The sequence below is a fragment of the Lolium perenne genome, chromosome 2 (genome assembly GCF_019359855.2).
Source record: "Lolium perenne isolate Kyuss_39 chromosome 2, Kyuss_2.0, whole genome shotgun sequence".
NCBI classification, from domain to species: domain Eukaryota; kingdom Viridiplantae; phylum Streptophyta; class Magnoliopsida; order Poales; family Poaceae; genus Lolium; species Lolium perenne.
In genome coordinates this window covers 42,393,737-42,409,863 of record NC_067245.2, presented here as the reverse complement: position 1 = coordinate 42,409,863, position 16,127 = coordinate 42,393,737, and the positions used below count along the sequence as shown (strand labels likewise).

General features: G+C 44.8%; 2 protein-coding genes across 2 annotated transcripts; both read right to left on the bottom strand.

Moving 5' to 3' along the window:
- Positions 1–220: 220 nt before the first annotated feature.
- On the bottom strand, positions 221–1,528 carry LOC127329895 (peroxidase 2-like). Its single transcript, XM_051356303.2, has 2 exons — positions 1,244–1,528; positions 221–1,142 (listed from the first exon to the last, which is right to left on the bottom strand). The coding sequence occupies exons 1-2, from the start codon at positions 1,463–1,465 to the stop codon at positions 381–383; spliced, it is 984 nt and encodes a 327-aa protein (XP_051212263.1). The 5' UTR covers positions 1,466–1,528; the 3' UTR covers positions 221–380.
- Positions 1,529–11,073: 9,545 nt separating this feature from the next.
- LOC127331930 (uncharacterized) lies at positions 11,074–14,487 on the bottom strand. Its single transcript, XM_051358167.2, has 6 exons — positions 14,302–14,487; positions 12,768–13,042; positions 11,922–12,026; positions 11,785–11,832; positions 11,430–11,685; positions 11,074–11,338 (listed from the first exon to the last, which is right to left on the bottom strand). Exons 2-5 carry the CDS (start codon positions 13,032–13,034, stop codon positions 11,446–11,448), a joined length of 660 nt encoding a protein of 219 aa, XP_051214127.1. The 5' UTR covers positions 13,035–13,042; positions 14,302–14,487; the 3' UTR covers positions 11,074–11,338; positions 11,430–11,445.
- Positions 14,488–16,127: the final 1,640 nt, after the last annotated feature.

The window sequence follows — 16,127 nt, the reverse complement described above, 5'->3', positions numbered from 1 at the left end:
CGTTGTGTTCATCATGTGTTCATCACCATCCACCGTGCTTACTGAGAAGATCGAGCAACCCCGTATGAAGACTTCCTCAATATCCAACTTCCAAAGTGACATTTTTTTTGTGATAATGAGGGAATATATATATGATGCGACGCTCGGCGTCTGCTGTGACTAGACTTCGAAAAAGACATCAACAACAACAGAAAATAGATTTAATTCATTTTTGCATGGACAAATCAACAAATGAGCAAACGAGAAAGCGAGCTCGCAACAAGAACGAAAAGAAATGAAATTGAAATTAATTCTGCACAGTGTCGAACATGAACTGGACGGATGATGGAGCGAGAGATGCAGAAGCAGAAGGACTTGTCCAGCGATCATTAGTTCCATATCTAGTTGACGAGCCTGCAGTTCGTCCTGATCTCGCCGCGTCGGCCGGCCTTCTTCACCTCGATGCCGGCCATCTTCACCATGGCCTGCCCGAACTTCTTCTCCCACCTGCCGCTGACGCCCGCGCTCTCCCGCACCATCCGCGCCGCCTCCTTGGTCTCCATGAGCGCGGCGTCCGACGCCAGCAGCACCCTACCCTTCAGCACGTTGCGGTAGAACTGGCCGTCCAGCTCCGCCGGGGTCACCGGGTCTTGGCTCACCGTCGGGTCCTCTACCTCGCTGGTGTCGTTGCACCGCCTCCGGAGCGACCTCGCGAACGACGGGTCGATGTCAGCGCCGTCGCGGAGTCGGTCCCCAGCGAAGGAGGAGCAGCGCGCGTGGCCGACGGAGTGCGCGCCGGAGAGCACCACCATGTCTTCGGCGTCTAGCCCCTGGACGGCGAAGTTGTCGACGAGCTGGGTGAAGTTGGCGGACGGCGAAGGAAGGGAGGGGACCGTGTCGGAGGCATTTGAGCGCCGCCCGTCGAAGCGGCCGGCCGGCATGGCAAAGTCGACGCGGTAGCCGCTGAGCAGGTACGAGGCGTCGCGGGCTGCGAAGGCGACCACGTCGGCGCAGGAGACGACTCCCGGGCAGGCGTCCTCCAGCGCGAACTTGGCCGCGTCGATCACCTCGAAGCCACGCAGGCTGTGGACGTTGGGCGCGCCCAGCTTCTCCGGGAAAGGGTTCTTCTTCGTCGGGTCCAGCAGCACCGACGCGTCACAGCCCTGTCCACAGTACACACACGTACGTATCAGCAAACTACTCAGCAACGCAACTATAACTACTGCGGGAATGTTTGCCGCGTCACGCGTGTGCGTGTGCATACCTGAACGAAGCAGTCGTGGAAGAGTAGCCGGATGAGGCCAGCGCCGATGCCGGCGTCCTCGGCGACGGCGTCGCTCACGGCGGCCCTCACGATGTCCTCCGCCTCGGGGCACGTGTCCTGGTAGTACCCGACCTGGAGCTCAGTGTCGGGGGCGCCGCGGCACGCCCCGGCTAGAAGCAGCACGCATGTGACCGTGATCGCTAGCTCAAAACTGGCAGCCATAGCCCTTGACCAAGAATCTTGGTGCTTTTGAGCTATCTGAGCTAATGAACTGAAGATCGATCGATCAAGCGTGAGTGGGATGAAGTGATCATCATAACGAAGCCCGTTTTATAGGTAGGTATCCCGATCGCATTGTGTAGAGTGACACGGCATGACTTAAGTTCGTAACTTCTACGGAGTATATGGTTTTGTTATCGAGCTGTATGCACGAACGACGCCATTGACGAACAAGACGTTGAGCTCGAGCTTGTTGTCAATTCAACGGGGGCTTTCCCTGCCTCCAAGGACATACCTCCAAATGGCCGGAAGAGATGGCCTGCTCCAAGCTCCAGCAGCTGTCTCGATATCGATTTCTTAATTCAGCTGAGCTGAGCTAGAACATTCCAACCAACTGAATCGATCGGAAATGGGATCATACAGAAAACAGGAGGATTTTCTTTTGCGTTCGTGAGTCATGATGGGGACCGGTCAGTTGTCTGTTGTAAACCGAGAACAAAATTAGCGCGTCCTCCAGCTGCGTGCCATCGTCGACGTTGTATCTGACAAGCGGCCACACGCCACGGCGGCGGCTGTGGTGGAGGTGGAAGACGGCGGCAGGGACAAAGCTCTAAGCTAGCAGTCTGTCCATGTATGGATCCCTAGTAATCCTGCCTACCTTAGAGACACAAAGGTGTTTTCTGGTAAATTACACACAACCAAAATAAAAAAATTTAAAGACATGACGGCCATCTCAAACGGACATGCATCAACAAGCCTCAGCATCAACCACAGCGGGAGCAACAAGTGAACTACAGGAAAATTTCTCCATAAGCAGAGCCTCCGACGCATCCTCGCCGCCATTGCTTGATCCAAACCATTGAAGCCAGATTATGGGTTTTCATAGTAAGCGTAAGAAATCATAGAGAACACTTTCAACAAGATAACGGTGCATCATCACTAACGTTGTTCGCTGTTCGGTACAACCAATAAAGATTGGACCTTGAGGTTTTTACCCTAGAACTCGAGATTTGGTACTTGATGGAGCACCACCAAACTAAAGTAAACTTATGTTGCGGCCTCCACTTGACAAACATAACCCTTTCTCATACACTTGATAATGCTGAGCACAATACGAAAGATCTCAAGTAGCATCTCACGCGGGGCCTGGCGTGAACATGGACACACATCTGATAACCACATCCGCATGAACGTAATGGCATTCATGAGAAACTTAACTTGCGTCGCTGCACATGCTAGAACGCAGATCATGGACCAGCAGATGTCGTGCCACCAAAAACCCACTAAGGGCTCAATACGGTGGCGCGCCATGCACGCTAGAGGCAGTCATCATTCTTGGATGGCTAGCACCCATTGCACTTCATGAGCACTGGGCCTCCTTTGAGGTCTACACGGTGTGCCACCCTTTTTACATTTTGACCGGCATGAATTTCTTATTTTGACTAAGTCACTACTATATATTCACACATGTGTGTAATGATTTTGAGCACCATGATTTATACCTTGATGGTCATGAGTTATGCTTCCATAACTCTTCACACAACCAAGTTTTGTATGTTTAAACTTCGACCATCCCAATTTTCCATTTTTGAGTAGTCACTAGAGTCCATACGTACTACTTTATATTAGGGCTGAACGATTTCATAACTTCTCGGCGCATGAGACATTGTTGATGCTGATGAACAGTGTACATAAATAGTAAACACACATTGCCAGTGTGCTATTACATTTTTAGCAATAATATTTTAATGGTAACTTTTGATACCATTTCTGTGCAGTAATTCATGAACAATAATTACTGTGCGGTAATTTTTCCACTATACACAACCCTTTTAGCACTGCATGGACAATAACCTCTCGGGCAAATTTTCGACCGGAACTTGGTAACTCTACTGCTGTAGGAACCAACGGTAATCTCCTGATAGAAATTACCCTCAGGTAATTCTTCAACGATTAGTAATTTTTCAGTAGTAATTCTACAACATCAAATTTTTGAACAGTAAACACACATGAACAATGCGGAACGATTTCACGCCTTCTCGGCGCATGAGGCACCGGTTGATGTGCTAATGAACATCACACATAAACAGTGAACGCACATGTGTTATTATAGTTTTTTTAGTGGTAATTTTTTGATGGTAAATTTTTATACCATTCTTCAGAAGTAATTCGTGAACAATAATTATCATCCGGTAATTCTCGACGATGCACAACATTTTTAGCGCTACATGAACAATAACTTCTCAGGTAATTTTTTGACCGCCACTCGGTAACTGACTTCTTCTGTAGTAACCAAAGTTAATTTCCCGATATTAATTACCCTACGGTAATTCTTAAATAATTAATAATTCTTCGATAGTAATTGTACAACATCAATTTTTCTTGTACAGTAAACCCACATGAACAGTGTGCTATGACATTAATTTTCAACATTAATTTTTTAGCGGTAATTTTTCGATAGTAATTTTTATACCATTTCCCAACAATAACTATTGTCCGGTAATTTTTTTACGAAGCGTAACCCTTTCGGCGCTACATGACTAATAACTTCTCAGCGGTAAATTTTCGACCGCAACTCTGTAGCTGCCTTCTTCACTAGCCAACGGTAATTTTGATAGTAATTAATTACCCTACGGTAATTCTTGAACAATTAATAGTTCTTTGATTACAGTATCAATTTATTGGTTGTAACAATTATTCTGTGGTGCTGCATGAAGAGTAATTTTTTAACAATAATTTTTTGACCACAACTATTCAATGATAATTAGCATTCTTCTACACTAGCCAACATTAATTCTCTTACGGTAATTACCCTATGGTAATTTTTCAAAGATGCATAATTCTTCGACAATAATTTTTCACCATCAATTTTTCAGTGTAAACATTTATTCTTCGACCGTAATTTTTCAACTTACCAGCGCATGAAACGTAACTTTTTAGCAATAATTCTTCGGTAACAACTCTTCAACAGTAATAGCCTTTTTTAGTATCTTTGGGGTTCTCGTACATAAACTTCAGGAAAAAATACTCCATTATTTTGTATCTCTTTTATTCGAGAAAAATATTAGTAGCTCATTCTTCTATTGATTGCCACATGAGGGGTTCTCCTACAGGAACTTCCCAGAAAAAACTACTCCCCCTTTCCATCTTATCTTTTATTCGAGAAAAAACTACAACCTATTGATTGCTTCACAGTCACCCTTCTTTCCAAAACAAACTTGAAAACATAACTTTATTGTTCACCGCCTCTTTTATTCGGAAAATTATTTCTCCCTTATTCGATCACCCTATGGGATGTACTCCACTATTTATGTTCTCTTTTATTCGAGAAAAAAAAGAGCATTCAGCTCATGAATCACTCTGCAGGAAAACTACTACCTTTTTCCACCACAACTTTGGAAAAGGTACTTCATTGTTCATCGCCTCTTTTATTCTAGAAAAATACCTCACTATTTCCCGTCTCTTTTATTTGGAAAAATACTTAATTATTTGTCGCCACTTTTTCCGAAAAAAGTTACTACCTTCATTTGTTGATTGCCCCAAGATCACCCTACGGGTGCGTCATATCGCCACGCTAAAGCTTCATATGTCTCTTTTATTTGGGATTACAATGTTTTGTTGCAGTGTTTCAATAGTACCTTCTACATTACATCAGAATTTTTTTTTGGATCATTCGCTCTTCTCTTTTCATAAATTTACTAATTCTTTGTCTTTCGCCGCCTCTTTTATTCACAAAATATATACTAACGCATTCTTCTATAGTGACTTCACCAAATAAATACTTCATTATTATTCGCCGATCCTTATATTTGTGAAAAAATATTACCGGCCACACGATCCCACGGGCGTGGTGTGTCGCTGTGATATAGCTTCCTAGTTATATTACATGCCATGTTTTGTCGGAGTTGCAACCAGATGACCAAGAAACCAAGAAGTTTTGCCTTGTTTGGTTAGACTACGACAGACGTTGATGGTTCAAGACTTCAACCTTCGGCTTGGTTTTATTATCAAGAAATCGACCTCAATCCTACTGGCAATCTAACGGTGGACTTTCCATGATTCCAAGGAGATGTCTCCAAATGGCCGGGAGTGATGGCCTCCAGGCTTCATCAGCTGTCCACATTTGGAATTCTTTATTTCAACTGAACTGAACCGAACACTGTATAACCAGAACATTCCGGTCAACTGGCTTGAGCCCAAACATGATCAGAAAACCGAATAAAGATTTTTTTTCTTTTTGCGAGGAAACAATGATGCGTTCATGAGTAGAACAGGCTGTTGGTGACTTGTTAAGGCAGAACAGAGTTGGCGTATCCTCCGGCTGCATCTGTCTTGTGGACGAGCGGCTGGTTGGAAGTGGAAGACGGCGGAAGGGTCAAAAGATCGAAGTCCGCAGAACCTGCGCCGAGACCAGCGGCACACAACAGAACAGCTGAACAGGAATTCTGTACTCCGTTTGAGCAGAAGGGAGGGCATTTGCACAACTCAAGTTGATTGACCTGTAATTAATCCCGGAATAGATCTAACTTAAAGTTTTGAAAAATTACGAAAATTGTTTTATGTGGGTGTGTTAGGTTGAACTTACTAAAAATATTAGGAGTACGAAAAGACAGTCAACAGATACGTGATCACAAAACAAGAATGGTGTGTTCATGACTGTGTTCCAGACCATCGGGCAGGCGGATCGCCGGTGGTGAGAGCCCCTAGGGTCTTGGGAGGCGCTGCCGAGATGGTGGAGGCGGCGTCGCGTCAGAATAAAGGTGCTGGAGCTCGGTCCCCATCTCGGCAAGGCCACGTGTGGCGGCCCCGGCGAGCTGCTGGCCTGGTTTCCTCTCAGGTCGGTGGATCTAGGGAGGGTGGTCTCTCTGGGCACGGTCGTCTATCGACTCTGTCGTGGAGCTTTGGGAGTCGGAGGGATGATGTTACTGCTGTCTTCCCCTCGGCCGGCCGTGGTGGCGAGGGAGTGGAAGGGGACGGTACAATCGCCTTTCTCGTTAGGGTTTTTAGGCTCTTTTTTTTTAGATGCGACTATCGCGTCGTGAAGCTTCCTCCGGCCGGCCATGGTGGCGAGGGGAGGAGGTGGCTTGACGTGGCGTCGATGGTTGGGACCTACTGCTCAGGGTCCGTGGATTGGAGGTTCTCCTTGGTCTCCACCAGCTCCCGCCTGCCCGATGGCCTGGAAAAGTTTATTAGCTCTCACCCCCTCGGGGTGGGCACTCCTGCGGTGTTCAAAGCCCAATGTGGCAAAGGTGGCGGTGGTGACTCGATGGTGTCTGAAGACGGGCGGTTTCCGGTTTCGGTCTCTGTACTTGGGCGGTGACGATGAGGACGATGGGCTTGACTGCGATTTGGGAGTACGGTGTGTGGTCTTCTGGATCCATATTGTATTTTCCTTTTTTTTGGAGTCGTTTGTAATCGGTTTTGCCATTGTTGAATTCCATCAGTTATCTCAAAAAAAAAAAGGTACTAGACGATTATATGCAATCCTAAACTACTAATCGATGACAAGCACGAGCCTATGAAGTAATGATTAAACCGATGGTTATTCTGAGGTGGAAGTTTCTTTATAAATCTAGGAGGCCATAATCTCTGCCAATACTGTCCGAGTTAAGTAAATCATTTCTATATCCACGAAATCTGACAGAACTCGTAGTTCCAATCGCAATACATGAAACTACAAGGGGAAAATGCATGATCTCAGAAATAGAGACTAATCTGCTACACAAACTGCGTCAGCGTTAAATTAACTCTTAACTTTATGGCAGTGTGCAGTTTCCAGCTATTATCGTTCACTGCAACATTTTGCACTGTCAGGTTGTTCAACCTGTTAAGCATATATATACACCATGATGTTTTGTACCATCTCGACGTTATACCTGCCTTATGAAGAGTCTGCAGGTAGCAGTCAAACTCGTGGAGAAAATTTCCAACTGGATATGCTAAGCTGCTGCCTGTGTTCTTAAAATCACGATTCACGAGTGTGATCAGAGGCTCGGCCGGTGGGTAGGAACCACTAGAGTTTCTTCCTCCATGTCCCAATTTGTACCCCATTCATTTCAGTCATGTAAACGTAGGAATAACCTATAGACTGAAACCGGGTTCAGTCATTCGGATAGGCGAGATTATATGGCACGCCGCCATTGGATCGAAAGGACGCAGATCAGGTCTGATTATGTTCCATAGCAACCACGTTCTGGCTAGCTTTGCCCACGCATGAGTCAATTAGCACATCAAACCAGCAGTAATGACATGTTTTTCAAATCACAGCTGCAAAGCATACACACAAATATAAGCTTAGCTGACACTTTGAGGACTGAAAGTCTCATGGTTGATGATAGGGGAATTTTGCCAAGCGCAACCCTGTAACATAAGCAGGCTTGGAGAAGCAGAAGTTCCCTGGGATAGGTACTCAAAAGCATCTTGATACAATAGAACTTAAGCTACGCTACGAAACGATGAGTTTTTTCTTCAGATCTCATGTAAACACTGCTGACCATGTTTGATGCAATGAGACAGACTCGGTGAGAACTGTGGCAGCCATCCCTTCACCTGGAGAAACAAACTCATTTTCAACTCAGCAACAGAAAAAGGATCTGTGTAACAAATACCATATTCATGCCTATCTCCTAGAAATAGTGGTTGCCCGTGACAACAAAATAAATCGTTGAAGCATTTTGACTGTTATTTCTTGGGGTGGATTAAATACTCAATACTGCATGTTTGTAATAAACTAATAAAAAAAACTACCAATTTTTTAGGGCTTCTCCACCAGAAGCTAGTTTTTGCACAAGCTGATATCAAAAGGAAGGGGCAATACAATATTGTGTTGAGCTTACAGACTATGAAACTGCTAAACAAAGGGAAATTTCTAGGTATGTCCAGATAAGCACTCACAACTAGTTTGAACGCCACCACCATATTCAACATTGCAACCATCAATATATCATTACAATCTAAAAATGGAGCCGTTTATCTTGTCATCACTATCATTTAAAAACAACTTTATTATTCACACTAGTAGTGAATCCCTACAGCCAAATTGATAGTAGTTTGTGGCATTGTGGGTGTATGCCACCCGTGTTGGCAAACAGATAATTTTGCATTGAAAAAATAAATAGTCTAGACTCCAGATCTCACAAACTATATTAACAAGATCATCTTACCTATCAAACTGTCTCAGCATATTAGCACATGAAACCAGATAGTCATCCTATGTGCAACATTTCAGCTCCATTAACCCACTGGCAATGGCTGTGCACAGAAACATACAAAGTCAGGCAATTAAAAACAGTTCCGAAGAAAAGACAAATGCATAAGAGAAGGTAAAAGTGAGTCATTGCTGACAAATATAGCTTGAGCAAAACAACTCACATTGTAAAGAGGATTTATAGCTCACTTTTGATAATATCTCTAGCAATAGACAAACAATTATATCCATCTTCTGATATAAAATGCAAGAAATAGTCATGAATGCAGTATTCTTAGAAATTATGGATTCTACGAAAGTTGTTCTTATGCAGTAAAAAATAATAACAGGATCAAAGGCACATAACCATACTGGGATAAAAGATATAACTAGATTCGAGGTTCCAAATGGCCAACTTAGTAACTCATTTGACATTTCATTTAGAATCTAAGGAGAGTGATGACAGCTATATTTAATGATTAAATATACAGTACAAAAGAATACAGCTATAATTTCGTCTGTCTAGCAAAGCGACAATTGGTAAATTAAGTTGTTATGAACACTACAAAAATTAGAAAGAAAGTATTCAAGCAATCATGTAGAAAACATAACAAAATTATGTCACTCCTATAGTGTAAAGACTAAGAATGAGAAATACCTGGTGTATAGAAACTATTGAAAGGAAACAAATAGCTATGCTTGGTACAACCGATTTCATCAAGCTTCTTGGATTGCATCAACTTAAGTTGAACCACGTAGACACTGTCAACCACATATAAAAACATAAAATCAGCATCCTCATCATACCCCAGCAGCCATCCCTGTACTCCCTCAATCTGAGGGGGGAGTCCAAGAATGCTATGCATTTCAATGGTCTTCCATGGCACTCATGTGGCAACACCATGACCATTGGCATTCCTCTGCCACATTTGGAAGTGAGGGTAAGACAATATGGCGCAGCCAACAGTGCCATCATCAGCATGGATAATCTTACGGTTGTAAATGTAATAATCATTTGTAATGGGAGGCCCCTCGATCACGGTCAGCCTCTGCTCATCCAAATCAAACGCAAGTATACCATCACTAATGGACAACCAGTAAAGTGTGTTACCAACAAGGGTCGCAGGGTTTTCAGGATCACCACGAAGCTGGTATGGAGCATCTATTGAAATGTGATTGCCCCACGTGGCAGACTCCGAGGAGTAAACACATGCAATGGAGCGTTTGTCGTGTCCGTACATGCACACCAAGACGACCTTGAAGGGGCTCCAGTGGCAGCCTCCGTGCACGTGGCCCTGGTCGCCGGCAGCGCAGAGAACTACCCCGTTGACGTAACCCCTATCCACCTCCGGCAGAATGTTTGAATGGTGCCGCTGGTTGGTGATGGGATCGCACACAGCGAGCTGTGAACCTGTCCTCCCTAGGACGAGGACGCGGCCGTGGCGGCTTCCGGTGGTGAGCACAGAAGAGAGGGGGGAACTTGGGGTCAGTGAGGAGCCGTCGCCAGCGCTTGCAGACAGCGGAGGCGCGTGGGAGAGAGGATGGCTCCGGCGGGAGGCGGACGAGGATCTCCCGGAGGAGATCGTCCGGCAGGGAGCCGCAGCCAGATACCACAGGAGAGTCAACGCCACGGTGCATTCCGGCGGCCTGCTCGCTCATTTGGATCTGGGAATGGAGAAACCACCGAGACCTAGGAGAGGGCACCAGCGTGTGGGTTTTGTTCAGTGGTAGCAGTGTGTTGGGCCCTGGCATGTTGTGTGGGCTGGGATAGCTGACTTTCAGCGTGGCAGGGCGGCCCAATGAATATTGAAGAAAAGGCATGCTCAAGCTGTGCCTTCGTTTACTTTTGCCCAAATAAAAAACAACATTATGCTCAAAAAAAAAAGTAACGTAGTGTCGTCTGCAACGAGCATCGATAGGCGATAGCCATGGTAGAAGCAGCAGATGGCGGCCGTGCATTCTGACGACCGCTACTGCCGTAACTGATGTGCTGCTACCTGTACATACTGATGAGTGATGACAAAGGTAGTCGGACCTGAACAATCTCAGCTGCCTGCAGGCTGCAGCCACTACTGCCGTTGGCATGCACCTTGACAATTGACATGATCCGCTTCATCATCAGATTACAGAAGTCAAAAAGTTTGTGTGCGTACCAACGCTTTTACAAAGAGCTCAGCTTTGACAGGATACTTACTGCTCGTACGCAGCACAAAAAGCAAGAAAATGAAAAAGGAGTGAGGAAAAAAAGGAGAATATCACAGAAAAGTCTCAAATACAGCAACCAACAGAAAGATCACAAATACAGCATCTGAAGAATTATAGTGGAAACGCCTGCATTAGCATCAGAAACACAAATCGTCATTTACCAGCGCATCGGCACCAAAATCACAAACGCGAGAACGAAGAAACACACCATCGACAAATCTAATCACAACTCACGAGGCAACCCCGCTCTCCAACGATCTGTCAATTTTATTGGAAACCAAGTTTTCAGGCAATTTAAGGACATGTAACCAATGGCATACAAGCCACAATTTACCACAGGAAGGTACACTCTAAGCATGCTTTCTTTTTTTTCCTGTTCCCCTTAAATACACCCTTTGGAGCAAGATCTGACCAATAGGCGCCAATCACCACGCAATTTTATTCAGTCTGCTTCCAACTTTACATCTTGAGGTTGAACCGCTGGTCTACAAGCAAGAAACCAAAGAAAGATGTCAAGGATTGAAGTTAGCTCTTTTTCATAAACTGAATGTGATTGATGGAGTCGATAAAACACACCGTTAAGCTGCCATTCCTAGTTCAAGCAAGCGAGAGCCTCAAGGATGGAACTAGCGAAATGCATCTGGACCAACTCGTCAACTGTCGAGAAGAGGGGCACATGTACAAACAGAGACTTGATACCATGCTCCTCTGCAAACCGGAGAGAGTGGTAGTACACATAGTTGCATACGAAACGCCCAGCATCGTCAGAAAGCATCACGTCGTAGCCTGTCTTCCGGAGTGACTTGGTTAATTCTTTCACCGGAAGAGTAGTCTGTGTTGACCATGGGAAGTACGTGATTAGTCTTAAGATTAGTAGAATAGCAATGCAGTTCTGAGCAACATTTCAGCAAGAAGACATTTTGACTTTTACCTCTCTTATCCGTGAGATGCTTCCGTCAGATGGCACAATAGGGACTCTCTGCAAATTAACAATGAAGCTGATGAAACCTGATGCAACAAGAAATGCGTAGAGATAATGAAAGGTATGCAATAGGACAACAACGCAACCTGAGGTTTCCACCCTAGCTCATCAGGACAACGAAAGGTGGCCTCATTAACAGCTTGGTTCTCAAGAGCAAACCGCGATGCACCACTGTTGACTCCAAAGTGGACCTGAAAAATGGTCCATCAGAAATTGTTTTCAGTGAGACGATGAAAACACACTAGAAACTTTCCATATCTTTTGGGAAACATCAGTCGCAGAATGGTGAGTATATGGAAAATTGGCAACAATGCGCAGTTAGTAAATGAATAACATCTGGTCAAATGAAACTCATGCAATATTATTTCGCATTCTCACTTTCATGTGTTCCACACATCTTGAGTGCCGTAAGTTGACATGCAGTTACACTATCAAATGGGAGAGAATTTTTTGGTGTTTTAATTTATGACTCTAAGATCACACTGTATCAACTACAACTAGTCAGTAGCATCATCTGAGAACTATAAACAGAAGTGGACCTCCAACACTAGGTACTCACCAATTATATGCAATTCTAAATTACTAATCAGGTACCAAGCACAATCCTAAGAAGTAAAATAAACCAGTGGTTATTCTAAATTGGAAATTTCTTTTATAATCCAGGAGACATAATTTCTACCAACACTGTCCAGGTGCAGTAAATCATTTCTATACCCACAAGATCTGACAAAACTGTTAGTTCCAATTGGCAAAGCATGGGGAAGCTTTCCAGTTGAACTATAGATAGCACTGATTTTGAACTCCAGACTGAGGCGATAAGAACACATCGAACAACGTAAATGCAGATTTGACTTGAAAATTAGAGCAACATTGAGTAATCGATCATGATCCTAGAAACAAATTCAAAACAAAAGAATAAGGGGAGCACTGACCCATATTATTTGCCCCTGAGCTGATGACCCGTTCTCTCTGTCTCCAGTGGCAGATTCTAAAACTTTGTATAGTGCTCCAAGTGCCCCCTGCCCTGCAGTTTCGAGAATTTCGCAGCTTCCAAGCACAAGATTTTTTGGCAGGCCTCTCTCTTCAATGAATGATCTAAGACTGCTCACAATTTTCTCAGTCGGGTTCTCTGCAACTCCATGAAACTTCTTAAATCCAGTAATGTGGACGGTTACGATTGAAGGCCCTTCGGATCCCATTTACCCTTCTGAGAAACACAGAACAACAAGACTTGTTAATCCAATAGGAAGGATGACCAGAAGAGTGTGATATTTTAGGAAAGGACAAACTTGACAGCAATGTCAATACCATCAATGTGAACTTAATAAATTCTAAGACATTATATGGAGGGGAATCTATTGCAGGCAGTTTCAACTGCCCCCAGGAGAAGTGCTCATGCATAAAGCATGGAATGAAGCTAAGATGCCCACGGGAGAGCGACAAAAATTACAGTAACAGTAAGGAAGAAAAAAACACCTGAGTTACTAACCAACAAGTAAACTGAAATAACAATCAGATGAATAATAAATTTCGCAAGCACTTTCTCCTAGACAGAGAACACTCGCAGGCAGAATCTTCGGAAATGATAAAGCAATCATTGTTCTGAGACGTCCCAATATTTTATTGGGGAGTGAACAACCTTACCCAGCAAACAACATCTCAAACACAAGCAACAGATAAGTAGGACCTGGAAGGCATCTAGCTCTTGATTGAAGTGATAAGATGAGAACCTTATCCAAATTCCAAAGCAACTCCAAGCAAACGCAGGCATGAACAAGCAAGCATGGCCACGAGAACAAGAAGAATAACACACACATGTATATATCTCCCAAACAGCGAAGGTCCTACCCAGAGCTGTCGTACACTGTACACATGTATAGGAATCAAAGCTCTGCAACAGTACATCGGAACTAAAGCTCGCACACGACAGCAGATCGGAGCTAAGCATCAGCAGCAGGTGTTCTACAATTGCATCGACGGGGAAAGTAACCGCACCGTCATAATCAGGTAGTACTATCGTAGGAAACACACACAGGGAACAACATAAAGGCAATTCTGCCTTTCCGAGAGCATGCTGTGGCGTGGTTAATTGGTCAACTCTAGCGTAGCATAAACGTCAAAATCATCCTCCGGACGAGGAGGTCGGAGAACCACACAGACCAGCAAACCACCAATTCTCCGCTATTGCACGCCAATCAAACACAGAAACCGATTTCAGCTGAAACACGAGACGAATCCAAGAAAAGGCACCGCCTTTGGAGTTGGACCCCGGCCGATCACCTGAAAATCCCCAACCCCTCGAAAACAAAATCCACCGTAGCCAGGTCCCAATTTCGCACGCGAGCGAACAAGAAACCCTCAGCCAAGAAAAGGAGCGGTGGGATTGCGCACGCGCGGACCAGAGAACACAGCCATCGGCGCGCACACCAGACCAAGAATTACCAGCCGGGCGTGCGAAATTCTCACCCTTTGGGGGCGGAGAGGCCGCGCGGCGACGCAAGAATCGGGCTTGGAGGGAGGGAGGCGGCGGATTCCTGTGCAGGATTCTTCGGCTCAAGAAATTTTTTTGGCTGGAGAAACGGAGAGGGAAGGGGGGGCGAGTCGACCGTCCTTTTAAAGCGCATCACACAGGGGTGAGAGAGGATGGATGAGTAGGGAAGAACAGTGGAAGTGCAGAAGCGATCGGATCAGGGTGGAGGTGGGCCCCGCACGGCGGTGGCGGGTGGGTGCCGGCTTTGGCGGGTGGTTTGCCGTCGCCGCCCCCTGGTCTCGGTGCAGTGGAGCCAGGATGCTAATCCGCAACGTGGCCGAAACCCCAACAAATTTGCACAAGTCATCATGCATACTGTGATCTGGCCAGCACACCACACACTCATGTCTCATCAGCTTTACCTGCCTTGCTTAACGCAACCAGCATTTGGTTGGATTCATTATGAACATGACACAATTCTGGACCTCGGGTAAAAGTTTAGCCAAAAATGTCCAATTCTGGAGAACAATTTTGGTTCTGGCCATTTTGTTTAACACTGTACATCAAAACATTTAGGCTTTACATTTTTCTAAAGGGATGCAAAAGATTTACCTCTATCTATTAATTAAGGAGAAGATGATTATATAGGAGCTACGGAGCTTCAAACAAGCTAAGTACTAGTTTAAAAGAAGATTACTCTCCCAATATGTCACACCTCAAATGTTTTGCGCCCGCGGTCACCCAAAGCCTTGACTCGGTCTTGGTATTTGCTACTCTCTCAAGTAGGCAACACCGAATTATCGTGGAATACCCTCGTTTTCCTCTTGTTCCAAATCATCCAACTTATTAGCATCATGAGGGAGGCCATAGCATCGTGGTTTGGGGTGGAGGGGGAAGACATGCCAATCCACCAATGACCAATCCTTGATTGAGAGGTCGGTCGTCCAACCAAAGAGGTTGATGTTAGGGTGATTAACCCAATCTTTGACCAACGGTCAGACTCTCTTGGAGAAACGACATTGAAAGATGAGGTGCTTGCAAAGCGGGTAGCATCCTCTCTTCTCCAACCGACCAGCCATCCAAAACCGATTGTGTATAGCCAACCATGGAAATGATGTTATGCTATGGGGGAGCCCAAACCTTCCATGTGAGAGTGGAGCCCGAGAAATGTGCCTTGTAAGATGAAGAGGGTGAGCTAGATCAAGGCGTCGAAAATATATAGCAGTTTTGGGAGTAAAATGGCGGTCCATAGGTCAACGCTGCTGTTCCCGGCGTTGAGATCATCAAACTAGCTAGTTATTTCATCACATGGTGCTCAACTTCTTTGTGTATGGAGTTGAGCTAACTAGCTAGTTATTTCATCACATGCATGTATTTAAAGATCAAGCCATGTCTTTATCTTAGATCATCCAAAAAAGAGTAGTTTTTGAAGTGTTCAAGAAATATCCGAATTAGAAGTCATGTGACAACAGTTTTTTGTGAAAATAAATAATTGATTCACCCCTGGTTGAAAAACATAAATATGGGGAAGCGGCAATAGAGGATTAGGATTTGAAAAAAAAAAAAGTTGGCTGAGTTTTGTTATTTTTGCACACCTCGCAAGTAACTTCTGATTTGCATGAAATTCAGAATCCATAAATGGGATTGAATCATTTGCATATGAAATATTCTAGAGAATGCAACTTCTTTTAAAAAGAAATGGAGCGCTCCGAACCACACCTTAAAGTTATGGGAGGTTTAGTTTGACATTGAGCCAGTGTGCAATCAGTGGGTCGGATTGAGATAACACGCATTCACACTACACCGTTATGGCGCCTAGCAG